The 27,431-nt window shown below is 42.8% G+C and overlaps 3 protein-coding genes across 3 annotated transcripts; all 3 read right to left on the reverse strand.

The window, feature by feature from the left end:
• Positions 1-501: 501 nt before the first annotated feature.
• LOC106578479 (gap junction beta-4 protein) lies at positions 502-3,907 on the reverse strand. Its single transcript, XM_014157362.2, has 2 exons — positions 3,653-3,907; positions 502-2,015 (listed from the first exon to the last, which is right to left on the reverse strand). The coding sequence occupies exon 2, from the start codon at positions 1,887-1,889 to the stop codon at positions 1,059-1,061; it is 831 nt and encodes a 276-aa protein (XP_014012837.1). The 5' UTR covers positions 1,890-2,015; positions 3,653-3,907; the 3' UTR covers positions 502-1,058.
• A 216-nt stretch (positions 3,908-4,123) lies between these two features.
• Positions 4,124-8,479, reverse strand: LOC106577278 (peptidyl-prolyl cis-trans isomerase E-like). Its single transcript, XM_045715086.1, has 5 exons — positions 8,352-8,479; positions 7,902-8,240; positions 6,091-6,276; positions 4,676-4,818; positions 4,124-4,402 (listed from the first exon to the last, which is right to left on the reverse strand). Exons 2-5 carry the CDS (start codon positions 7,978-7,980, stop codon positions 4,334-4,336), a joined length of 477 nt encoding a protein of 158 aa, XP_045571042.1. The 5' UTR covers positions 7,981-8,240; positions 8,352-8,479; the 3' UTR covers positions 4,124-4,333.
• Positions 8,480-11,734: 3,255 nt separating this feature from the next.
• LOC106578531 (polyadenylate-binding protein 4-like) lies at positions 11,735-27,186 on the reverse strand. Its single transcript, XM_014157495.2, has 14 exons — positions 26,712-27,186; positions 19,800-19,993; positions 19,579-19,694; positions 17,962-18,101; positions 17,714-17,808; positions 17,421-17,558; positions 17,169-17,264; positions 16,799-17,068; positions 16,493-16,583; positions 16,208-16,333; positions 15,962-16,095; positions 12,727-12,817; positions 12,415-12,545; positions 11,735-12,304 (listed from the first exon to the last, which is right to left on the reverse strand). The coding sequence occupies exons 1-14, from the start codon at positions 26,905-26,907 to the stop codon at positions 12,203-12,205; spliced, it is 1,920 nt and encodes a 639-aa protein (XP_014012970.1). The 5' UTR covers positions 26,908-27,186; the 3' UTR covers positions 11,735-12,202.
• Positions 27,187-27,431: the final 245 nt, after the last annotated feature.

A 27,431-nucleotide genomic window follows, 5' to 3' on the forward strand; every position in this document is an offset into this window, starting at 1 on the left:
TGTGGAAAGCTCTTAGAGACTTACCCAGAAAGACTTGCTGCCAAAGGTGCTTCTACAAAGTATTGAATCAGGGGTGTGAATATTTCTGTATTTAATTGTCAATAAATTTGCTAAAATTTCTCAAAACATGTTTTCACTTTGTCATTATGGGGTATTATGTGTAGATGGGTGAGAGAGAAAAAGATTTAATACATTTTGAATTCAGGCTGTAACACAACAAAATATGAACCAAGTAAGTGTATGAACTCTTTCTGAAGACACTGTAAATATCCCCAAATATGTTTACATCCATGTATTCTGAGATACACAGTTTCATCAACAGCTTACAGAAACACACTAAAATCATCATCTCTACTGGCTTTATGCAGAGTGTATGTGTTTTAGAATATACAATGTAATAAACATAAACACAGAATAGCCATACTAATTTTTCAAGCCATGTTTGTGCATAACTTATGGACTAACATCAGTATGACCAGAAAAATACTCTCAAAGTCCATAGAAGAAATGAAATATTTTTAATTGTCTGAAAATACATTGCACTTTGCTCCATCTTTTTCACAACAAAGCCTGATGCAGTCTCTGCCATTTGTAATGGAGGATGAGACAGGGAAAACAACTTCTCCAGGGCATAAGAACAGCAATGGTATGGGCACAGTGTGGCAATGGTTGAGTCCTTTCATAAAAATTGCAATGGTAAAGCTGTGAGGTGTGGTGGACAGCGAACAAATAACATAAGAATAAATGACATTTCCCAGCCCTAGTGTGAAACTTTCCTCTGTAAATAATGGATATTTTATTTAAAGTGACTAATTGATTTGTTTAATAACCCGGTCAACGACAGAATGGTAGGTAAACAATTTATCCAGGAATGTCAAGAGCCATCCAGTTCCATTGTAGCTCAGGCAATGAGAAGACTGTCTTGAATGGCAGTGAAGAACTCTCTAGCCCAGTGAGGGCCTGAAGAGAGATGGAAGATATTTCCCATTGCCTCCATACTTATTTGTCTTCTTTGCATTCTCTCATTCAGTCTCTAATGTCTTTGTCCAGTCTTTACCTCAGGCATACACGACAACGCTATACGATGGGGCTGAGGTATCCTTGCTGGGTAGCTTTATTGAGGGCAGCTTTAGTGAGTTGGACTGCATTCCATTCTTGCCACCAACCACAAGGGAGGTAGCCATGGCCATCTGGCGTGGCTGGATGGTGGAGGAGCGTGAGTTCATGTGCATACGGGTGAAGACCTCTTTACAGCGTTTCCCCACCAGGTACAGGATCTCGAAGAAGGAGAGCAGGATACAAGCCAGACTGGTGACCACCATGAAGATGGTGAAGATCCGCTTCTCAGTGGGGCGAGCAATGAAGCAGTCCACCTTGTTGGGACAGGGCTTCTGCTCACACTTGATGAGGGAGGGGAAGTCATAGCCCTCGTAGATATGGTAGATTAAATACACAAAGGTGGCGTCCACAGCCATCTTGAAGACCAGGGTCAGGATGTAGGTCCACCACAGCCCTCCACGCTTCTTACCGGTGTTCATGTAGATTTTCTGGCAGCCCTCACCGTATTTTAGTGTGTGTTTACGCTCACGTTCATCTCTGTAGGCTACGTGCATTACCACCAGGAGAGAGGGACATGTAACGAAGATGAGCTGCAGGGCCCACAGGCGGACGTGGGACACAGGGAAGAAGTGGTCGTAACAGACGTTGTGGCAGCCAGGCTGGGCCGTGTTGCACGTGAAGTCTTTTTGCTCATCGCCCCACACATTCTCGACTGCCACGACAAACACCATGACCCTGAAGATGAAGACAACGGACAGCCACACGCGGCTGAACGCCGTGGAGTACTTGTTCACCCCACTGAGGAGGCTCTGGAGGAATGCCCAGTTCATTGTGAGACTGACTCCCAATCTACCTCTCTGACGAATGTTATTACGGAATAATTAGTGTGAGAAGCTATTTCAACTGTTGGTTGAGATCTCAGGTAAAATTCTGGAGTGTTCTTCACTTTCAGCGATCTTTAGAAAAAGAGAGAAGAAGTGGGGAAAAGATTAGGCCTTTGAGTATGAGTATGAGAACAAAAGGACACAAACAACTGCTGTCACCTGTTTTCCCAAGTGTAAAAATTAATTCCCAACCAAATAACAGGTAGCCATTTTCACACTTGCGGTCTTCTTTTAAAATGAAATTGAATGATAAAGTTCATATATTAAGGATGATAAAAGCCCCCATGTCCTAAAAGCACATGACAGGATTTCTGTTGAGTAGCAAATTACAGTGCCTTCAGAAAGTATTCACACCCCTTGACTTTTTCAAAATGTGTTGTGTTACAAAGTGGGAATAAAATGAATTTAATTGTCATTTTTTGTCAACGATCTACACAAAATACGCAATAATGTCATTTGTAAAAAAAAAAAAACAGAGTCAATACATGTTAGAATCATCTTTAGCAGCGATTACAACTGTGAGTTTCTGGGTAAGTCTCTAAGACCTTTCCATACCTGGATTGGGCAACATTTGCCCTAAACAAACATTTTCAGGTCTTACCATAGATCTTCAAGCATATTTAAGTCCAAACTGTAACTCGGCCACTCACGAACAATCACTGTATTTTTGGTAAGCAACTCAAGTGTAGATTTGCCTTGTTGCAAACATGATGCATATTTTTTTGATTTTTTATTCTGTACGTGCTTCCTTCTTTTCACTCTGTCAATTTAGTATTGTGCAGTAACTCGAATGTGTTTGATCCATCCTCAGTTTTCTATCACAGCCAAACTTTGTTTCAAAATCACAATTGGCCTCATGGTGAATTCTCTGAACGGTTTCCTTCATCTCCGACAACTAAGTTAGGAAGGATGCCTGTATCTTTGTAGTGACTGGGTGTATTGATACACCATCCAAAGTGTAATTAATAACTTCACCATACTCAAAAGGATATTCAATGGATTTTTTCATTTTTACCCATATACCAATAGGTGCCCTTTGCGAGGCATTGGAAAACTTCTGGTTTTGTGGTTGAATCTGTGTTTGAAATTCACTGCTCAACTGAGGGACTTTACAGATGCTTGTGTGTGTGTGGGGTACAGAGACGAGGTAGTCATTCAACAATCATGTTTAAAAACTATTATTGCACACAGAGTCCATGCTACTTATGTGACTTAAGCAAATTTTTACTCATTCACTTATTTTAGGCTTGCCATAAGAAAGGGGTTGAATACTTATCGACTCAAGACATTTCAGCTTTTCATTTTTTTGTAATTTGTAAACTTTCCTAAAAACATAATTCCACTTTGACATTATGGGGTATTGTGTGTAAGTCACTGTTAAAACATCTCAATTGATTAAAAGTTAAATTCAGGCTGTAACACAAAATATGGAAAAAGTCAAGGGGTTTGAATACTTTGAAGACACTATTGCATTCATAGTAGGCCTAAACATTAATAACGGACACATTTATTGTTTTTATAACACAGTTAGGCTGTGGAAACTAGTTTATTTCCTAATTGTTGATTCTAGTCATTGACAAATTGGCTCAAATGCAATCACAGCAATCATCGAAAAAGAATCCAAACTTGATCTCTCGCAATCTTATCTAATAACCGTATAGTACAGCTATTGAATTGCAGGTTGGAATCTAAACAAATAATATACTTACACTTCAAAATGACTTTATATAGAAAGGACCATAAACTCCGTCGGGAAAGTTGCAGTCCGTATCGTAATGTAGAAACATGGTTTCCCTGCGCCCCCACAGATTTCCCAAGGGAAATTACATAGCGACGTTACCGTACAATGTTCCATTTATCCAGGTGTGGCTCGTGAACGAACCATCGAGCTGAGTGTTTTCGCCGGCCATTTAAATGTTATTCAGACTGGAGCGGCTGATCATAGGCTTTATTTCAGACCGTTGGTCAAAAATATCGAGTCTTTTTTTTCATTGAAGACCCATAAACTTAAATGATCAAATATATAATGCAACCTCTTAGAAATGTTGGGGTACATTTTGAATGAAAAATCCTAAAAGACAGATTTCTAGAGGAAATGTAAATATTTGTATTCACTATACAGTCCTATACTTTATCAACAAAGAAACGTTTTATTTACAATTTGGAAAATGTGACATTGATACAGCAGCTGTTTATATTTATTATAAAAAAGTGTTTATTGTAATATTTACATCACAGAGAAGGTGGGACCAACAGGGAGAATCCATGTACAGCAGATGAGTCATGGACGTGTGTAGTACATAATAAAAACTGAGCAGTTTACCATTCTTCAGTCTGACACTGCATATTTTTCACACATAGTCACAACAGTCACTCTTCTGTGCTTCAAGTTAAACATACTCTCCACAGTCTGAAATGATCACTTTCTGCTTGGGCTTGCCTTCTTTTGTTCCTTGTGCCTGTGTGGACAGAAAACATGACATGAGTCTTGGTACACAACTTCTTCACAGTCTGTAACAACCTATAGGACCCTACTTCCCCTCCATGGGAGAATCTCAATTGCCTACTCCTCGCATCCCCTCTCATCGTCTCCTTCTCAAAACCCATTGGAGGAGAAAGTTAGAGGGTAGGGACCTCTGACTTTCTCATCCAATGGGTTTGAGAAGGAGACGAGGAGAGGACGCGAAGAGTATGCATTTGAGATCTTCCCCAGCATGTCCCTCCCCTCTTACCTCCATGGCTTTTGCCACCTCCATGCCCTCCATCAACTCTCCAAACACCACATGTTTGTTATCCAGCCAATCCGTTTTGTCACAGGTGATGAAGAACTGAGAGCCGTTGCTGTTTGCTCCAGAGTTAGCCATGGAGAGCTGACCTATTACACACGAGAGAGAGGTGCATTTATCCTCATGTGATCAGAAACCATACTTCAAATCTGCATATTTTATTTCACCTTTATTTAACCAGGTAGGCTAGTTGAGAACAAGTTCTCATTTGCAACTGCGACCTGGCCAAGATAAAGCAAAGCAGTTCGACACATACAACAACACAGAGTTACACATGGAATAAACAAACATACAGTCAATAATACAGTAGAAAAAATCTATATACAGTATGTGCAAATGAGGTAGGACAAGGGAGGTAAGGCAATAAATAGGCCATGGTGGCGAAGTAATTACAATATTGCAATTAAACACTGGAATGGTAGATGTGCAGAATATATATATGTGCAAGAAAAGATACTGGGGTGCAAAGGAGCAAGATAAATACATAAATAAATACAGTATGGGGATGAGGTAGTGGGTGGGCTATTTACAGATGGGCTATGTACAGGTGCAGTGATCTGTGAGCTGCTCTGACAGCTGGTGCTTAAAGCTAGTGAGGGAGATATGAGTCTCCAGCTTCAGTGATTTTTGCAGTTCGTTCCAGTCATTGGCAGCAGAGAACTGGAAGGAAAGGCGGCCAAAGGAAGAATTGGATTTGGGGGTGACCAGTGAGCTAAACCTGCTGGAGCGCGTCCTATGGGTGGGTGCTGCTATGGTGACCAGTGAGCTGAGATAAGGCAGGGCTTTACCTAGCAGAGACTTGTAGATGACCTGGAGCCAGTGGGTTTGGCGACGAGTATGAAGCGAGGGCCAGCCAACGCGAGCGTACAGGTCGCAGTGGTGGGTAGTATATGGGGCTTTGGTGACAAAACGGATGGCACTGTGATAGACTGCATCCAATTTGTTGAGTAGAGTGTTGGAGGTTATTTGTAAATGACATCGCCGAAGTCGAGGATCGGTAGGATGGTCAGTTTTACGAGGGTATGTTTGGCAGCATGAGTGAAGGATGCTTTGTTGCGAAATAGGAAGCTGATTCTAGATTTATTTTTGGATTGGAGATGCTTAATGTGAGTCTGGAAGGAGAGTTTACAGTCTAACCAGACACCTAGGTATTTGTAGTTGTCCACATATTCTAAGTCAGAACCGTCCAGAGTAGTGATGTTGGACGGGCGGGCAGGTGCGGGCAGCGATCGGTTGAAGAGCATGCATTTAGTTTTACTTGCATTTAAGAGCAATATGGCAATGCATCATGCACTTCCTCACCACTCTACACATTCATTCACAGACAGACATATTTACAGCTGGACAGGGACATGTCTCACCTGAAGCAGTATGTCTGAGGACAAAGTTCTCATCGTCAAACTTTCGCCCGTAGATGGACTTACCCCCAGTGCCATTGTGGTTGGTGAAGTCTCCCCCCTGACACATGAACTGTGGGATGACGCGGTGGAAACAGCTGCCTTTGAAGCCAAAGCCCTTCTCATGTGTGCACAAGCAGCAGAAGTTCTCTACAGGAGATGTCAGGGCAGAGTAGTAGATTTTAAGGGATGCTGCTTCTATTTAACACGCATGAAAAACTGCAGACTAGAGAAACTTAATTGGCTGAATGTTTCCAGCTTTACATATCCTCTATGGGCTAGGTGGGACGCTTGCGTCCCACCTACGTAACAGCCACTTGCAGCCTGTGGCGCGATTTTCAAAACCTTAAAAATCCTATTACTTCAATTTCTCAAACATATGACTATTTTACAGCTATTTAAAGACAAGACTCTCGTTAATCTAACCACACTGTCCGATTTCAAAAAGGCTTTACAACGAAAGCAAAACATTAGATTATGTCAGCAGAGTACCAAACCAGAAATAATCAGACACCCATTTTTCAAGCCAGCATATAATGTCACCAAAACCCAGAAGACAGCTAAATGCAGCACTCACCTTTGATGATCTTCATCAGATGACACACCTAGGACATTATGTTATACAATACATGCATGTTTTGTTCAATCAAGTTCATATTTATATCAAAAACCAGCTTTTTACATTAGCATGTGACGTTCAGAACTAGCATACCCCCGCAAACTTCTGGGGAATTCGCTAACATTTTACTAAATTACTCACGATAAACGTTCACAAAAAGCATAACAATTATTTTAAGAATTATAGATACAGACCTCCTCTATGCACTCGATATGTCCGATTTTAAAATAGCTTTTTGGTGAAAGCACATTTTGCAATATTCTAAGTACATAGCCCAGGCATCACAGGCTCGCTATTTAGACACCCGGCAAGTTTAGCACTCACCATAATCATATTTACTATTATAAAAGTTTGATTACCTTTTGTTGTCTTCGTCAGAATGCACTCCCAGGTCTGCTACTTCAATAACAAATGTTGGTTTGGTCCAAAATAATCCATCGTTATATCCGAATAGCGGCGTTTTGTTCGTGCGTTCCAGACACTATCCGAAATGGTAAAGAAGTGTCGCGCGCATGGCGCAATTCGTGACAATAAAATTCTAAATATTCCATTACCGTACTTCGAAGCGTGTCAACCGCTGTTTAAAATCAATTTTTATGCCATTTTTCTCGTAGAAAAGCGATAATATTCCGACAGGGAATCTCCTTTTCGGCAAACAGAGGAAAAAATCACAAAGGCGGGGGCGGTCGGGTCACGCGCATAAGCCCAGAGTCCCTTGATCGGCCACTTGAGAAAGGCGATAATGTGTTTCAGCCTGGGGCTGGAATGACGACATTCTGTTTTTTCCCGGGCTCTGAGCGCCTATGGAAGACGTGGGAAGTGTCACGTTAGAGCAGAGATCCTTAGTAAAAGATAGAGATGGAAAAGAAGTTCAAGAAATGGTCAGACAGGCCACTTCCTGTAAAGGAATCTCTCAGGTTTTGACCTGCCATTTGAGTTCTGTTATACTCACAGACACCATTCAAACAGTTTTAGAAACTTTAGGGTATTTTCTATCCATATGTAATAAGTATATGCATATTCTAGTTACTGGGTAGGAGTGGTAACCAGATTAAATCGGGTATGTTTTTTATCCAGCCGTGTCAATCCTTCTAATGACAGGGTTCTATTTTCAGAAATGTCCCTGGTACTTTATAACAAGGAGGAGCATGGATACCTGCGGTCATAGGAACAATGTCTGCTCGGAGCAAGAAGCGCAGTCTCCCTGCTGGCTTATTGCCAATCTTGATGTCCATGTAAACCTGGGGGTTTGTTCTGCCCTTCTTGGCTGGGGGCTCGCTCTGCAATCAATGATAATATATTATTGTGACAGGCTTTTACAATATAAGATGTTATTACACAATGTACTACACTCACAGAGACCGACAGGAACACACACACACACAACTTGCATCCGCTGTTGTTGATTTGGCTGATTCTCCAGTGGACTCCGTCACCTCAGCCTCTTCGGCGGTCGTTCCCGAGAACTTTTTCAGCCAATCATCATCTGACCAAACTGGGAAATGGCATAAAGTTAGCAGTTTTATCACATTTATGGGGTTTCATTATAGGTCAAAGCCATGGGACAGTTTAAGTATTTATAGAGAGACTAATGCATATCACTCACCTGGACGAGAAGAGCCCTCTTTGATCCTCATAGGTTTGGCGATGTTGACCCAGATGGTTCTTCCAAACAACTCTGACTCATTCTGTCAATAAAACAGAGGGAAAACCTGCATCAATGAGAATGGTTCAAACCACAGCTTTGAAAAATGAGTCACTGTCTCAGAGTACATAGTACCAAAACAGGGGATAATGCAAAGGTCTATTAGTTAAACCAAACTGACTTTAGAAGCAGACAGTGTTTCACTCACCATGTTATAGCAGCAGCTGCATCCTGTGGAAGATGAAGAGGGGGATGGAAGAATCACAGCAAATCAAATTGTATTAGTCACATGCACCGAAATGCTTACGAGCCCCTAACCAACAATACAGTTAAAAAAATACAGATAAGAATAAGAAATAAAAGTAACAAGTAATTTAAGAGCAGCAGTAAAACAACAATTGCGAGACTATATACAGAGTCAATGTGCAAGGGCACCGGTTAGAAATATGTACATGTAGGTAGAGTTAAAGTGACTATGCATAGATAACAACAGAGTAGCAGCAGTGTAAAAAAAGAGGGGGAGAGGGCAATGCAAATAGTCTGGGTAGCCATTTGATTAGATGTTCAGGAGTAGAAGCCGTTTAGAAGCCTCTTGGACCTAGACTTGGCACTCCGGTACCGCTTGCTGTGCGGTAGCAGAGAGAACAGTCTGACTAGGGTGGCTGGAGCAAAACATTCCAACACAATAATTATTGTGAGCATTTCACTGTTGTATTCGGTGCAAGTGACAAATAACATTTGATTTGATAGCCAATGACCATCCACCACAACCACTAGACGGAGGTCCATGCTGAACCCTGAGCCATTGGAATACACACACATTTGTTAACTGGCCATATCCAACATAATATGGCATACTTACATAGAGGTTGATTAAACTTACCTCAGCCAATTCAAATTCAATGAAGGCGAATCCTCTGTGCTTCTCTGCAAAGCAAACAATATAGGATGCATTCGTAAATTAACTCTGGCCATCTACTCCGATTTCAGAACACTCGTCTGAGTGTGCCAGAGCACAGAATAACTATTGAATTTACAAACAACGTTCAACACCCGTTGAATATGGCCGGTGTCAGTAAACATTGGCAAAAAGCATAATTAAATTGTTGCCAGCAGCACAGTTAGTCACCAACGCTCTGGATAACATGAAAACAGCCTAACCAGCTCTGCTTGGGCGGTAAAATGGTCAATGAGGTGTTCTCATTTGTGTCTGGAAGTATCTAAGTACGCTATCCATCGTTAGCTTGGATGCTTGACTGCCGAGGTCTGAACGCCCGTATCGACCCTACTCCTCGGCCAGTGTCCACTCTGAAACACTTTTCCATTACGTTATGAGCGAATTAAAAAGAAGCAAAATTCGGTTTTCCATCAATATAACAATTCTTGCAAGTTTAAGAATATGTCACAAGAGAAATGATAAATCACCCTTTTTAAACACTCCAGATCATTTTTCATCAATGGATGTCGATTTAAATTGTTTTGACTGCTATGATTAATCAATAAGGCCCAATGAGGTAGGGTATATCGGCAACATACCACGAGCTAAGGGCTGTTCTGAGGACATGGCCCTTAGCTGTGGTACTGTATATTGGCCATATACCACAAACCCCTGAGATGCCTTATCGCTATTATAAACTAGTTATCAACGTAATTAAAAAATATATGTTTTTGTCATTCCCTTGGTACACATCTGAATTCTATCATTTCCATTTCAAATTTCCATTCGCGTATCACTCCAGACCCTAGAACTGAGCATTGATACGGTTGTCCTTAAGACAAGTCGACATTAGAATGCAGTTTACTTTTAACTAGTGATTCCCAACCAACTGAATTTCGCTCAAGTACCCCCTGTGGACAGGCCAACCATGTTATATATATTTAACCAGGCAAGTCAGTTAAGAACAAATTCTTATTTACAGACAGTGGGTTAACTAAAAACCTTACCCATTAATTCTCGTCTCATTAAAAACGAACTACACAATTAAATACATCACCTGAAGGTTTCTTTAACAATTCACTTAAACTTGGCTCTTGAATACCATTACTCCTTAAATTGAATTACAATCTCTCCCTTTCCCTCCCATTGAATAGCGCTGGCACTGAAATAGAACATGCTCCACGGTTTCCATCTCTTGACAGTGATCACACTTCCCAGTTGGATGATTTCCTACCAATTTCAATGTGCTGTTGAGCTTTGTGTGTCAGTCTCAGCCTTGTGATTACTTTCCTCCCTTATCTCTTGACCCGAGGACATCCCTGTCCCCACTTTTTCCTTAATTGTATACAGGTGTCTTCCCTTTCCCACAACTCTTGACATTTTTTAACCAGTTTTTATTAACCCCTCGGCTTCTGAATGTACTGATTGACATTTCCATGTCAACATTAGGATGTTTGAGCGCCTGCTTGGCGAGAACATCCACCGCCTCATTCTCCTCTACTCCCACATGAGCTGGTACCCAGAGGAACCTCACAAATACCCCATCTGTCTCAACCAAAACAGACACTGCAAAATCTCATACAATACATAATCTGCTCCGTGATACAAATGAATTTAAGCTAATCAGTGCTGAACATGAGAGACGATGACTACCCTGTCTGGCCTCACCTCCCCCACCCACTCTGTAGCCATGAGTATGGCCAGGAACTCCTTTGTGTATACAGATAAATTATCCGTTGCTCTTTTTGTCACAGCCATCAGGAACACTAAAAGCAACCCTAGGTCTAACATTGGCTGAGGGAGAAACCAAGGTGGGATACCAAAGTGATCCACTCTGGTGATCCACTTTTGAGCTCTGGCGCCACCCATCTTTGCCATTTAAAAATGCTGGCTCAGGCATAACAAGGGGTGTAATCATTATTCTAAATAGTTGTAAAACGTTCTGTTTTGCAACTAAAACAAGCGTTTCTATTGGACAGATTCAGGTACTGTAGGTCCCTCCCTGTTTGCTGAACCTGTCCAATAGAAATGCTAGTATTCATTGCAAAATGTAACATTTTCCAACTGTTTGGCATGATTACACCCCAGTGACACTCCACCAAGGTGAAATCATATGGCCTCGTCAACTCATAAAAAGTCATTTTTTGTCACAGTTGTTGGCCAGTTGGTATAATTGTGGTCTCAGTCCTCAATTCCCAAATCCTAAATTATATTTACTTTATGCTCCCCAGTCTGCGAAGGTAGCTAGTTTAATGTACCATAATTTTTTGGTTTTGTGAAATGAATTAATAATTTGACCAAAATCAAATATTTCTTCAACGCTTCACTTGAGCAACGCAATGTGTCCACACTATGGGGCTACGGTAGTATGCACACTATAGTGGAAAAGAAAAAACAAACAATGTGGTAAACTTGATACATTAATCCCTTTATTGAGAATAACATACCACACCACCCATGATAACATAACATGATGGAGGAATCCAATTGTTCAAATTATTAAAACACAAAACTTTCAAACAAAGAACAAAGCTCATTTTCCTTATAGAAAAAGGTTCTGTCCTGGCCCCAAAATAAAGGGCCTTAGTTGGAAGAATTCTGTTAGTTTTTGCTTTTGGTAAAGTTTAAAAAAGTGTTACACAACTAGAAAAATTAAGTATTGTAATATTTTGTTTATTAATTCTCAAGTACGTTAAAATGTATTATTTTGAACCTTGTTTTATATTTTTGCATAGGATTTTGTAGATGACCCAGGCATTTGAAAACAATGTAGTAATCTCTACCCGTCTTTTCTCAGTTGCCTGTGTACAAAAAAGAAAAAGAAGCACAGAATGAGAAATCTTATTATTATTTTGAAACATTTAGTAAGCAGTCTTTACACATCAGGAAGTAGCGGCAGCAGCGGTTGTAGTGATGACTCCCACTTGGCATCCTTCTTCGCCTGGTGGGCCTGGAGCACGGCAACAGCCTCCTCCACCTGCACAAACACACAGTCAAATAGGAGACAGTCAGAGCCTTGACTTTATGACTTTAAAAACTATGATCCCTTCTTATGATCTTATTCTGATATTATCCAGTTGCTGGTACCTTGGAGCGCAAGGATTCGTTGGACTCCAGCATGTGCAGCAGCTCAGAGTTGTCAATCTCAAGCAGCATCCCAGTGATCTTCCCTGCCAAGCTGGGGTGCACGGCCTGGATCAGGGGGAACAAGCGTTCCCCTGAGAGAGAGAGAGAGAGAGAGAGAGAGATGGAAGATTAAGAATGGATCTCACAGATAAAATGATACTGTATAATTGCACCTTGTTGCATTGATGTTCAAAATCCCTCCAAAGGGTCTAGACTCTAGAACTTCCAAGGAACAATATGGCACACCACCAATCTATTCCAGCACTCACTCACCAAGCATCTGCTTCTGCTCCTGAGGCGGTGCAGAAGCCAGCACAGAGGGTGTGAGAGGCTCCTGACCCTGCACATCTACAGCTGGTTGAGACTGAGAAGAGAAAGACAGGCCACAAAGAGTTTAAAAACGGAGGAGTGATGAATATACAGTACCAGTCAAAAGTTTGGACACACCTACTCGTTCAAGGGTTTTTCTTTATTTTTACAATGTAGAATAATAGTGAAGACATCAAAACTATGAAATAACACATATGGAATCATGTAGTACCCCAAAAAGTATTAAACAAAATCAACATATATTTTATATTTAAGATTCTTCAAAATAGCCACCCTTTGACTTGATGACAGCTTTGCACACTCTTGGCATTCTCTCAAACTAGCTTCACCTGGAATGCTTTTCCAACAGTCTTGAAGGAGTTCCCACATATGCTGAGCATTTGGTGGCTACTTTTCCTTCATTCTGCGGTCCAACTAATCCCAAACCATCTCAATTGGGTTGAGGTCGGGTGATTGTGGAGGCCAGATCATCTGATGTAGCACTCCCCTTCTTGGTCAATTAGCCCTTACACAGCCTGGGGGTTTGTTGGGTCATTGTCCTGTTGAAAAACAAATAATAGCCCCCACTAAGCACAAACCAAATGGATGGCATATCGCTGCAGAATGCTGTGGTAGCCATGCTGGTTAAGTGTGCCTTGAATTCTAAATAAAAGCACAGACAATGTCACCAGCAAAGCACCCCCACACCTCCCCCTCCATGCTTCACGGTAGGAACTACACACGCGGAGATCATCCTTTCACCTACTCTGCGTCTCACAAAGACACGGAGGTTGGAACTAATGTCCATGTCCGTGATTCTTGGCCCAAGCAACTCTTCTTATTATTATTATTGGTGTCCAGTAGTGGTTTCTTTGCAGAAATTCGACCATGAAGGCCTGATTCATGCGGTCTCCTCTGAACAGTTGACGTTGAGATGTGTCTGTTACTTGAACTCCGTGAAGCATTTGTTTGGGCTACAATTTCTGAGGCTGATTAATGAACTTATCCTCTGCAGCAGAGGTAACTGTGGTTCTTCCTTTCCTGTGGCGGTCCTCATGAGAGCCAGTTTCATAGCACTTGATGGTTTTTGCGACTGCACTTGAAGAAACGTTCAAAGTTCTTGACATTTTCTGGATTGACTGACCTTCATGTCTTAAAGTAATGGACTGTCATTTCTCTTTCCTTATTTGAGCTGTTCTTGACATATGGACTTGTTATTTTACCAAATAGGGCTATCTTCTTTATACCAACCCTACCATGTCACAACACAACTGATTGGCTCAAATGCATTAAGGAGGAAAGAAATTCCGCAAATTAACTTAAGGCATGCACACCTGTTAATTAAAATGCATTCCAGGTGACTACCTCATGAAGCTGGTTGACAGAATGCCAAGAGTGTGCAAAGCTGTCATCAAAGGCAAAGGGTGACTACTTTGATATATTTAGATTTGTTGAACACTTTTGTTACTACATTATTACATATGTGTTATTTAATAGTTTTGATGTCTTCACTATTATTCTACAATGTAGAAAATAGTAAAAATATAGAAAAACCCTTGAATGAGTCGGTGTGTCCAAACCTTTGACTGGTATTACGTATGTATGCATGTATGTATACAGTTGAAGTCGGAAGTTTACATACACCTTAGCCAAATACATTTAAACTCAGTTTTTCACAATTCCTGACATTTAATCCTAGTAAAAATTCCCTGTCTTAGGTCAGTTAGGATCATAACTTTATTTTAACAAAGTGAAATGTCAGAAGAATAGTAGAGATAATGACTCCAGCTTTCATCACATTCCCAGTGGGTCAGAAGTTTACATACACACAATTAGTATTTGGTAGCATTGCCTTTAAATAGTTTTTCTTGGGTCAAATGTTTCAGGTAGCCTCCCACAATAAGTTGGGTGAATTTTGGCCCATTCCAACTGACAGAGCTGGTGTAACGGAGTCGGGTTTGTAGGCCTCCTTGCTCGCACACGCTTTTCCAGTTCTGCCATCGATTTTGTGAAGTGCACCAGTCCCTCCTGCAGTAAAGCATCCCCACAACATGATGCTGCCACCCCCTTGCTTCACGGTTGGGATGGTGTTCTTTGGCTTGCAAGCCTTCTCCTTTTTCCTCCAAACATAACACATGGTCATTATGTCCAAACAGGTCTATTTTTGTTTCATCAGACCAGAGGACATTTCTACAAAAAGTACAATCGTTGTCTCCATGTGCAGTTGCAAACCGTAGTCTGGCTGTTTAATGGCGGTTTTGGAGCAGTGGTTTCTTCCTTGCTGATCGGCCTTTCAGGTTATGTCGATATAGGACTCGTTTTACTGTGGATATAGATACTTTTGTACCTGTTTCCTCCAGCATCTTCACAAGGTCCTTTGCTGTTGTTCTGGGATTGGTTTGCACTTTTTGCACCAAAGTACGTTCATCTCTAGGAGACAGAACACGTCTCCTTCCTGAGCGGTATGACGGCTGCGGGGTCCTATGGTGTTTATACTTGTGTACTATTGTTTGTACAGATGAACGTGGTACCTTCAGGCGTTTGGAAATTGTTCCCAAAGATGAACCAGACTTGTGGAGGTCTACAACTTATTTTCTGAGGTCTTGGCTGATTTCTTTTGATTTTCCCGTGATGTCAAGCAAAGAAGCACTGAGTTTGAAGGTAGGCCTTGAAATACATCCACAGGAACACCTCCAATTGTCTCAAATGATGTCAGTTAGCCTATCAGAAGCGTCTAAATGACATCATTTCCTGGAATTTTCCAAGCTGTTTAAAGGCACAGTCAACTTAGTGTATGTACATTTCTGACCCACTGGAATTGTGATACAGTGAATTATAAGTGAAATAATCTGTCTGCAAACAATTGTTGGAAAAAATCCTTGTGTCATGCACAAAGAAGATGTCCTAACTGACTTACCAAAACTATAGTTTGTTGACAAGAAATTTGTGGAGTGGTGACTTCATCTGTATATGCATGTTATGGTTACATACACCAGATAGGTGCAGTTAAATGTGTTATTTTACAAAGTCAGCCATGGTAATACAGCGCCTCTGGAAAAAATTAGGTTTAAGTGCCTTGCTCAAGGAGACAGACAGATTTTTCACCTTGTCGGCTCGGGTATTCGAACCAGCATCCTTTCGGTTACTGGCCCTACGCTCTAACCGCTAAGCTACCTGCCGCCAGGTTAGTGAGTTTTACCTGCTGTAAGGCGATGGGGTGCACCACCTGGGGGTTAGTGTTGCGTACGCTTGTGGCGTACTTGTAGGATGTCACGGCCCGAGGGGCAGGGACTCCCATGGAGGGACGAGAACCCATGGCCTGGCCAGAAATTCCTAATGGTAGGGATTAAACAAAGTATGTATGAGCCAAGCATATGAAGTTTGATGAGGTATTATTTCCACAATGTCAATTGTAATCGGATGTACTGAGGCAATCCAGTCTTACCAATTCTCTGAGCTCCAGAAGGCCCCATGCTTCGGGGGCCCTGGGCACTGGCATTGGGAGACAGGTGTCTCAGGTTGGCACGTGGACCAGGCTGGCGCAGTGAGTTGGGCATTCCCTGGAACCCACCTAGGAAGGAAGGTGGAGGCAGGGTTATTATTGTACAGAAGTTAAAGTCCCCATAATACAGTATGTCACCAGGACATGTAGTACTTGAATAAACATCGCCTGGATATACAACTCATGATAGATTCAGTCATTGTGTATAATGTCATCTCTAACCCTCACCTTGGCCTCTGCCACCCTGCTGCTGCCAGCGGGGGTTGTGCCTCATCTGGGCCAGCTGATTGGGTGCATAGTAGGTGGTCCTGTTCTGGGCCTGACGCGAGCGCACACACACACACAATGTTGCACAACATTAAAGTTCTCAATCTTACTCTACATAAAAATGTAAAAAAGACTCTTACTGGCATTTGCACAGCAGTCTATCATATCAACTGTCAGAACCCTAACATGGCTGTTGTGAAGGGCATTTCCAGTAAAGCACAACTTTCTCTCAAACCCATTTGAACCCACTCTCCCTTCAACACTAACCTGTGGCACTGCAGGCATGAAGTATCCGCTGGCGGGCTGGAACTGGTTGATGATGGCGTTGGCTGGCATGGCCCTCATGCCAGCGATGCGCTGCACATACTGGTTAGTGAGGTGGGCCTTGCGCTCTTCTTTGCGCTGAGCCAAGGCCACGTAGAGGGGCTTGGAGCCCACGATGCGCCCGTTCATCTCAGTCACAGCCTTCGTGGCCTCCTCAGGAGAGGAGAAGCAGACGAACCCAAAGCCCTTGGACCGCCCCTCCTCCAGCATCACCTGCATTGAGAGAAGTCAGCTGTGTTATATCTGGATAACATACTCCAAATACAAATCTAAAAAGGGGTCATTGTTGTTGGACCACATTGAACTCTCTCACCTTGGCACTGGTGATGGACCCGAATGGGGTAAACTGCTTTCGCAGTTTCTCGTCGTCAATGGTGTCGTCCAAGTTCTTAATGTAAAGGTTAACGCCCTGAAACCAGAAATACACAGTCATGACCGACACACATACTCAGCCTGGTTTGTTGCCTAATGGGTGGGTACTCTGAAACAAGATGTCAGGTTGAATGATGGCATTTGTTTCTGATCAGTGTTCTATTAGACAGTGGTGCCAGAGGAGATGACTGACCTGGTAACGGCTGATCCTCTCCTGTTTCAACATCTCAAACTTTCTCTTTAGCTCTGCCTGCCGTTCCATCTTCTTCTGAGCACGCCCCACAAAGACCGTCTTCCCGTTGAACTCTTGACCGTTCATCTCTTCACATGCCTGAGTAGATTCATTCGTTACAACCAGTGTATATGTAGTAAACCCATAAGTTAACACAATGTGTTGAGTGTGATTGTGTCAGTATTTTTCCACCAACCATGAAATCCCACTGACTTGTATTGATAACTGTTGTCATGGGGGTATAATAAACCTACCTTGTTAGCGTCTTCGTGTTTCTCGTAACTCACAAAGCCAAAACCTCTGGATTTGCCACTGGGGTCAGCCATAACCCTCACACTGAGAGTTTTACCTGCAGGGGATGAAAAGGGAATAATTGGGACTCAGGTATATGAGTTTTGAGAAAGGCACGTTCATGTCTAGGTTCCTTGGGTGGATTTCAAGACTAATATGTGAAAAACTGAACGGCTCCACTAATGAGAAATCTCAGTACGTCACAGCTTACCGTATTGGTCAAACATTTCCTTTAGCTTGTCATCATTCATGTCGTCTCCAAAGTTCTTGATGTAGACGTTGGTGAACTCCTTTGCTTTGGCCCCGAGTTCTGCCTCCCTCTCCTTCCGAGACTTGAAACGTCCAACGAACCTAAACACAGCGAGAGAGCAGCGACAATTCTTGTAAAACAGTCCTGAGCAGGAGGGAGAAAGGGACTGTGATCCATCTCTCATGTTTTTCATCTGAGATACATGTTTTCTGGCTTCAAGCTGGTGTTCACAGCACTGACATTGAGGATGCCCAGACATGACTACTAAATAGAAGGAAGCACTTCGTATAAGACCACATTGAGTCAGTCAAGGTCCTCTCAGGAACAACATTGATCAAAACTTCTTGCATGGTTTATGGCACCACATTCAGGAAAACAGAGCATTCATGCTATACACCCAGAACACAGCACACAAACAATGACATTTCCTGGTCCAAGACCTGAAGGATGGAGGGACAGAGGTTCATAATGAGGAAAGCTGAGGACCAAACGAGGTTGTTGGATCATCTTCCTCACCTCAGACTTTACCTTGCTATGCAGACCTCTCCCAATCCGTGCTCCAGTATTGCATTCCTGCACTCGCTCCATCACTAAAACACACAAGCGTGGTTAGACACACACACGACAGGCAGGCAGACGGGGCAGACAAACGTACAGACGGACGCTCAGCTGACACGGGGTGAGGTGACCAGAGTGTGGACATGTTTTGTAAGTAAAAAAAAAAAGGTTAATTTCCCAGTAAGCACTGCAAAAAAACATTCACTGTTAGTTGTGTAGTTCAGCAAACCACACAGAAAGCCAGGGTGTATGGGGACTGAGTGTGGGGTGTTATATGGCTCGTTATATCTATCTACAGGCCTTTTTGGTTCCAGGTAGAACCCTTTTGGGTTCCATGTGTAACCCTTTCCACAGAGGGTTCTACCTGGAACCGAAAAAAGGGTTCTCCTATACCTATGGGGACGGCCAAAGAACCCTTTTTGAGTTCTCTCATTCACCTTCATTATCACCAGAAATGTTTAACTTCCCCCTTAACAAGTTGAATTATCTTTTGCCTTGTCACAGTATAGGCAAACAGATGAGCTACTACAATCCTTATCAACATCCTAGCTGCCCTTGATTGATCTTAACTAGGGGTCTCCAACCCTGTTCCTGGAGAGTTACCGTCCTGTAGGTTTTCGCTCCAACCCTAATCTAGCGCACCTGATTCTAATTATTAGATGATTGATAAGTTGAACCATGTTAGTTACAACTGGGTTTGGAGTGAAAACCTACAGGAGGGTATATCTCCAGGAACAGGGGCTGCGTTTCAAACTCATTAAAGACACCCTCCTCCACTTACCCTCACCTTATGCCCTTGGGGGAATCCCTGCGGCTATCTTTGTCGTTGGTCCAAATGATTAAGCAAGCAAGGGAAGTTGGCAACGCAAGCCCCTCAACCCTCGTTTTTGATTGAGTTAGCAAGTGTACAATTATGGTCACTCCGGGCCTGAAATTTCCCATAATTCAATTCGCTAAGAAAAGTCAGACAAAACTTAAAACCAACATTCCCCGCCCTCTCCTAGTTGATCAGACACTCACACCTTGCGATCGTTCAGAAGCATGCCGTTCATCTTCTCGATGGCGCGGTCAGCTGCGTCCTGCGTCTCAAAGTGCACAAACGCATATCCCTTGGATCCATTCTCATCACATACAACCTGTTTGAGAAAAAAATGTATGCTGTTTAAAAAATATATTACATAGTATGTATACACAATGTCGATGGTCATACAGATGTCTGGCCGGAAACACTTCCATCTTACTTTGCAAGACAGGATGTTCCCAAAGGCAGAGAAGGTGTCATAGAGGGCCTTGTTGTCAATGGTCTTGTCCAGGTTCTTGATGAACACGTTGCCCACCCCAGACTTCCTGAGTGAAGGATCTCGTTGTGACCACATGATTCTGATTGGCTTCCCTTTCACCACATCAAAGTTCATGGTGTCCAGGGCTCTCTCGGCTAGAGGGCAGGGGGAGAGGTCAGAGGGTAAAGTCAGGGTGTTAACTTACAACATTAAAAACATCTCAGCCACTGGGTCCACCACACCACGTTGTTTATGCTATTTAGTGCCCACTTCGAATCATAGACACCACACCACTCTGCATGCTACACCATATGTACGCCTCCCAATCAATCACTCCACCACATTGTGTCCTGGTGGATAGGACTAGAAGTTATTTCTGGTCATGTGGTCAGAAAAAAACTACTGGCCCTAGTTTAAAGGCACATTTTTTTTTAAGAAACCATGCTACTATTGGAGTGTCCTAACTACTAACTAGACCATGTGGCTATGGAGTCTGACCCCCGCCTGCCACCACACTGACCAGCTGTTAGGGGAGGGGAGGGCACATGGCACTCAGACACATAGGACCAGAAGTGCCTTGCAGGCCACAAGTCATAATTTATGCACACTCTCATAATGAATATAAACAATGGGATACATACTGTACATGTACGGTTATAATTCAAATGGGGCAAATGGCTCTTGAAAACATGACATTCTTTAACAGGTTCTCTTTTAGAGGTTCTAATTAATACCAGCCACTATTATTTTTATTTGTCCAAACTACAAATGCCGCCAGTGTGCCGTAACTTCGATTTACGTTTCTAGATCTGCCTATCGTTATTTATGTTGTGCCAGTTCGCATTTTCCTGCTGCCTCTCTCATGTCCCCTCTCATGTCCATCTGGGAACACGTGCCAACCAGAGACCTCCCCTTTGTCCCCGTCACTCCACAGCAACACACACCCGGGCTTTAGAGCTAAAAATGTCCGGTAAACAAAACGGAGCTCCCTTGCGTCTGCTGGAATCAGCAGTTTGCTGTGCAATTGTACTTCACACAAACCAGTTCAGAGATGGTGTGTGATGGTTTCTCGTTGTCTGTCTAGTTCTGGAAGGTTCCCATGGCCAACCTTGATGAAAACACATGAGCACCATGTGGAGCTGGGATTGCTGAATGGATGAATAGCAGAGATAGATAAACACATGAAATCAAACAAACAAGAGGTGAACTGAATGTAACACACAAAAAACCCTTGAAGTGAACTTCACAGGTCAATGTGATATACTATAAATGTATTTTGTCATAAAACTGAAAACTGGATAGTTTATTCTAGGCGAGGCAAGTAGCCACCCTAATATATTCTGTCAAACTTTACCCTTAAATGGAGACTTTATAGGGTTTTAGATACTATAGGCAGGGAATATTTAGGCTGCCTGAGAGATATTTAGAGAGGGGTCCTGAGAGTATGTGTTGGTGTGGAATGTGAGTTGAGCATTATCTGCCTGCCATTGATGGGAGACACATTCAACAAGAATGTTCAGATGAGCAACACCAGGTCTTGAAACTTAAATGCAGCTGTGACATGCTGAAAGTGGAGATGGTCAGCCAAAGCAACTTTAGACACATGAAGGAAGACTACGCTTCTCAAATTCACTGAACAAAAATATGAAAACGCAACAATTTCAAAGATTTTACTGAGTTACAATTCATTTAAAAAGGAAATATCTGAACTGAATTAATTGAAACAAATTCACAAGGCCCTAAATATATGGATTTCAATTGACTGGGAATAGAGATATGCATCTGTTGGTCACAGATACCTTTAAAAAAGGTAGGGGTGTGGATCAGAAAACCAGTCAGTATCTGGTGTGACCACCATTTGCCTCACGCACATCTCCTTCGCATAGAGTTGATCAGGCTGTTGATTGTGGCCTGTGGAATGTTGTCCCACTCTCCTCTTCAATGGCTGTGTGAAGTTACTGGATATTGGTGGGAACTGGAACATTGTCTTACTCGTCAAACCAGAGCGTCCCAAACATGCTCAATAGGTGACATGTCTGGTGAGTATGCAGGCCATGGAAGAACTGGGACATTTTAAGCTCCCAGGAATTGTGTACAGATCCTTGCGACATGGGGCCGTGCATTATCATGCTGAAACATGAGGTGATGGTGGTGAATGAATGAATGGCACGACAATGGGCCTCAGGATCTCGTCATGGTATCTCTGTGCATTCAAATTGCCATCGATAAAATGCAATTGTGTTTGTTGTCCGTAGCTTATGCCTGCCCATACCATAACCCCAATTCCACCATGGGGCACTCTGTTCACATCAGCAAACCACTCGCCCAATACAGTTGAAACCAGGATTAATTCATGAAGAGCACACTTCTTCAGCGTGCCAGTGGCCACCGAAGGTGAGCATTTGCCCACTGAAGTCAGTTACAACGCCGAACTGCAGTCAGGTCAAGACCCTGGTGAGGACAACGAGCACGCAGATGAGCTTCCTTGAGATGGTTTCTGACAGTTTCTGCAGAAATTCTTCGGTTGTGCAAACCCACAGTTTCATCAGATGCCCAAGTGACTGGTCTCAGACGATCCCGCAGGTGAAGAAGCCAGACGTGGCGGTCCTGGGCTGGTGTGGTGAGGCCGGTTGGATGTACTGCCGAATTTTCCAAAACGACATTGAAGACAGCTTATGGTAGAGAAATTAACATTAAATTCTCTGGCAACAGCTCTGGTGGACATTCCTGCAGTGAGCATGCCAATTGCACGCTCCCTTTACATCTTGAGACGTCTGCGGCAATGTGTTGTGTGACAAATCAGCAAATTGTAGAGTGGCCTTTTATTGTCCCCGGCACAAGGTGCACCTGTGTAATGATCATGCGGTTTAATTCGCTTCTTGATATGCCACACCTGTCAGGTGGATGGATTATCTTGGCAAAGAAGAAATTCTCACTAAACAGGGACATAAACAAATTCGTGCACAAAATTTAAAAGAAATAAGCTTTTTGTGCATATGGAACATTTTTGGGATGTTTTATTTCAGCTAATGAAACATGGGACCAGCACTTTACATGTGGCGTTTATATTTTTGTTCAGTGTATGTGGTAGTAGTTGTACTACACTTTTACTTCCTGACATGATGCTAGGTTGAAGATGAAAGGTTAAAAGCCAACTCATGCTTGACCCGACAATGTAGTCGGAGACTTCGTATGGAGAATGTGACGGCATAACGAAGCCCCGGGAGGCATGCAGAGGCCAAATCATGCGCCGTACTGCATCGCCTTGCCCCTCAAATTTTCAAACAATGCGGAGGGCTCTGTATAGCTCCGTATTGACATGATTGGTTGATGGTAGGTGGGGGCGGGTGGTCTTGTATAAACAAACTCACTTCACAATAGCTCTGCTCAGCGCAAGAAGTATGAAAGCCCTGACGTCTGCATCGCAGTAAACGCTATACGGCCACTTCAGACATCAAATTGACCATGCAGAGTCTTTAAAACAATGGGATTCTAATATCCCATAACTCTTTGCAACAATGGGACTAGCTATGCTAGTTAGCAACGGAGCTGGTAACAGGTTTGTGATGATGTTGTCTTAACCTGTATATTCATGACCTAAACATGACGATATATTGTTTTTATGTGATCAAAATACAACCTCTGGGTAATATTGCCATGGGGTTCTCTCTACACTGGCTCAGACTGAGTCAGATAAGTGATGGCAGGTGCAAAATGAAAACATCCCAAACTGTATAAACAGTTGGCAGACACAGACACCTTCATAGAACACAAATTATAGCTCAATCCTGCCAGGTCACACACACCAACAAATACAGCATTATACTGTAGATGATAACTCTACATTGGATAATGAGAAGAGTGATTGTTGAATCAAGTGGTATATCAAAACATGAAATTCTGTTGTATTTCAGACTACTTACAATAGCCACAGGATTGGGGCTTGGACTGACTCCCAATACAAATGCTGGAAATTCCTCAAGTAAGTTGGGAGTAGATTTGGGAAAGAAATTGTAAGCCCCTAAAACATGAGGAAAACATTACAGATCCACATGTAGAGAAGAACATGGAGATGTGAATTACACGACCCTTCAACAATTACTCAAGAAATCCAACCATAAAAAGGTGTTACATCCTGGAGAAAAGTTTCTGCTTCTACAAATACATTCCTGCTATCTATTCAGAGTTATTATTTTCAGATCAGATGACACACAAATGCATGACATCACATGATCCAAAGAAAGCAGAGAAATGCACAAGTTAATGTTCAGATGTGCCTTTTCTTCCTCTGTGTGTGTGTGTGTGTGTGTGTGTGTGTGTGTGTGTGTGTAAGGCAGCAGGGGAGGCGATGGGAATTAATTTCACTGCAGAACGGTTTCCTGATGGCCCTTTAAATAGGAGCTGAAATGGGTCACTTTGGGTTCCAGCGTTTCCCAAACTCGGTCCTCGAGACCCCAAGGGGTGAACATTTTCGTTCTTGCCCCAAAACTACACAGCTGATTCAAATGATCAAAACTTGATGATTAGTTGATTTGAATCAGCTGTGCAGTGCTAGGGCAAAAGCCAAAACGTGGGATCCCGAGGACAGAGTTTGGGAAACCATGGGTTAGGCAGTGTGGAGCAGTACTCTGGAGCAAAACTGTAGCTCCACTTATTCAAAGTTAAATGCAGAACACAGACAGTAGCCTGGCTACAACATGTACAAAGCAGGAGTCTTGGAGCAGATTCTGGTCAAACCTCCAACACTGTCAGATGGAAGAAGTGGGCCATCATTGCTATATGGGTCAAGAGATACTATTCCAAATGTGTACTTCTCCACTCAATGGAGTTGGTCCATGCAAGGCAAAAAGTAGTTTTGAGAGAGTGTACAGTATGCTTTAGTAGACTGACTGTGCCATGCATGGTTCTGAGCAAGTTTACTTGAGAGTCCAAAGTGAGGGAAAACATTCATCCTCTCCCATTAATTTTGTCACTTGCAGAGTTGGGGCTTAGCCTACACCTCGGGCACTGATGTTAGGGGATTAGGCCTGGCTCGCAGTGTGCGTTCCAATTCACCCCAAAACTGTTCGATGGGGTTGAGGTCAGGGCTCTGTGTAGGCCAGTTAAGTTCTTCCACACCGATCTCGACAAACCATTTCTGTATGGACCTCGTTTTGTGCACGGGAGCATTGTCATGCTGAAACAGGAAAGGGCCTTCCCCAAACTGTTGCCACAAAGTTGGAAGCACAGAATCGTCTAGAATGACATTGTATGCTGTAGCTTTAAGATTTCCCCTCACTGGAACTAAGGGGCCTAACCCGAACCATGAAGACAGCCCTAGGCCATTATTCCTCCTCCACCAAACTTGACACTATGCATTGGGGCAGGTAGCATTGTCCTTGTATCCGCCAAAATCCAGATTCATCCATCGGACTGCCAGATGGTGAAGGATAATGCATAACTCCAGAGAACTCGTTTCCACTGCTCCAGAGTCCAATGGCGGCCAGCTTTACACCACTCCAGCCGATGCTTGGCATTGCGCATGGGGATCTTACACGGAACCCAAACCGGATGCGCGCGTGCGCCATCGTGCATAAAATTGATTTTGTTCCCCTACACCAAACGCGATCACGACATGCAGGTTAAAATATCAAAACAAACTCTGAACCAATGACATTAATTTGGGGTCAGGTCGACAAAGAGTTAAACATGTATGGAAATTTAGTTAGTTAGCTTGCACTTGCTAGCTAATTTGTCCTATTCAGCTAGCTTGCTGTTGCTAACTAATTTGTCCTGGGATATAAACATTGAGTTATTTTACCTGAAATGCACACGGTCCTCTACTCCGACAATTAATCCACACATAAAACGGCCAACCGAATTGTTTCTAGTCATCTCTCCTCCTCCCAGGCTTTTTCATCTTTGAACTTATATGGTGATCGGCATCTAAACTTTCATAGTATTACCACGACGACCGGCAAAACAGTTCATCTTTCGATCACCCACGTGGGTATAACCAATGAGGAGATGGCACGTGGGTACCTGCTTCTATAAACCAATGAGGAGATGGGAGAGGCAGGACTTGCAGCGCGATCTGTGTCAGAAATAGAAAGGACTTCTATTTTAGCCCTTGCATTGCAGATGCTCGTTGGCCCGCGCGAGCAGTGTGGGTGCAATAATTGAATAACATGGATTTCTAAATTCATTTTGCGGCGCACGCGACGTGTCCGGTCTGGTTAGCATGTTAGGCTTGTGTGCTGCTGCTCGGCAAAGGAAACCCATTTCATGAAGCTCCCTATGAACAATTCTTGTGCTGACGTTGCTTCCAGAGGCAGTTTGGAACTCTGTAGTGTGTTACAACTGGGGACAGCCGGTCCCGTTCTGTGAGCTTGTGTGGCCTACCACTTTGCGTTTGAGACGTTGATGCTCCTAGAGGTATCCACTTCACAATAACAGCACTTAAGTTCACCAGGGCAGCTATAGCAGGGCAGAAATTTGACTAACTTACTTGTTGGAAAGGTAGCATCCTATGACGGTGCCATCTTGAAAGTCACTGAGCTCTTCAGTAAGGCCAGTCTCTACTGCCAATGTTTGTCTATGGACATTGCATGGCAGTGTGCTCGATTTTATACACCTTTCTGCAACGGGTATGGCTTAAATAGCCGAATCCACTAATTTGATGGGGTGTCTATACTTTTGTATATATTCTGTACTTTCTAACGGGAAATCATAACACAATTGATACTCATTAAAAGCAAGATGTGCTTTACATTGTATACTCTTAAACAGATGCACAGAATAACACGGTGGACAACATGCTCAAATCAAAGATCCAATCAACTCTTTACCGTAATGCAAACAGACACCGTTTTTGAGGCATGCTTTTTTTCTTACCGTCCGTGGGTTGCGAGAAATTCACATAGGCATAACCTAGAGAGCGTCGGGTGATCATATCACGACATACTCGAATAGACAGCACTGGTCCAGCTGGGCTGAATTTCTCATACAGCATAGCTTCAGTGATATCAGGGTGCAGGTCGCCAACATATAGAGAAGCCATTGGATAACTCCCCTCATTCGCAGTGTTCATTTCTTGAAGTGCACAAAATGTATGAGTTCTTCCCAGACGCTGGCCACGAGAATTGTTAAGAATTGTTCGCCGGGACAGAATCGGTGCGTAATGTGCCTAAGACGCACTTTCCACCAAAATATGACTTGACCTAAAAAAGTATTCCAAGACTCGCTGACGAGAAAAGAAAAGACAGCTAAAACAGAATGGAATTTCTGCGTATTCTCCTGAAAATTCGATTTGTCCTAAACGTCGGGTTAAGCCCGAGGCCTATTATTACCCCCCCCCCCCCCCCCCAAAAAAATATATTTTGCGATTTAAAAAAAAAAAAAATTGTTAGACTACGACAGCTACTTATTTTTTATATTTTTTTATTTTTTTAAGTTGTTAAAGACCGGTGAGTTACACTCACGGTTGTTTTGTGGCCGGGGAAAGAGACTGCGTGGGGAAAGCATGGGCACTATATAGAAAGTGCAGTGCGCAGAAGAAATAGACAGGGTCAAATTTGTGATAGAAAAAAAACTGAGCATGCGTTGTAAAAGGGA

The sequence above is a fragment of the Salmo salar genome, chromosome ssa01 (genome assembly GCF_905237065.1).
Source record: "Salmo salar chromosome ssa01, Ssal_v3.1, whole genome shotgun sequence".
Taxonomy (NCBI): Eukaryota; Metazoa; Chordata; class Actinopteri; order Salmoniformes; family Salmonidae; genus Salmo; species Salmo salar.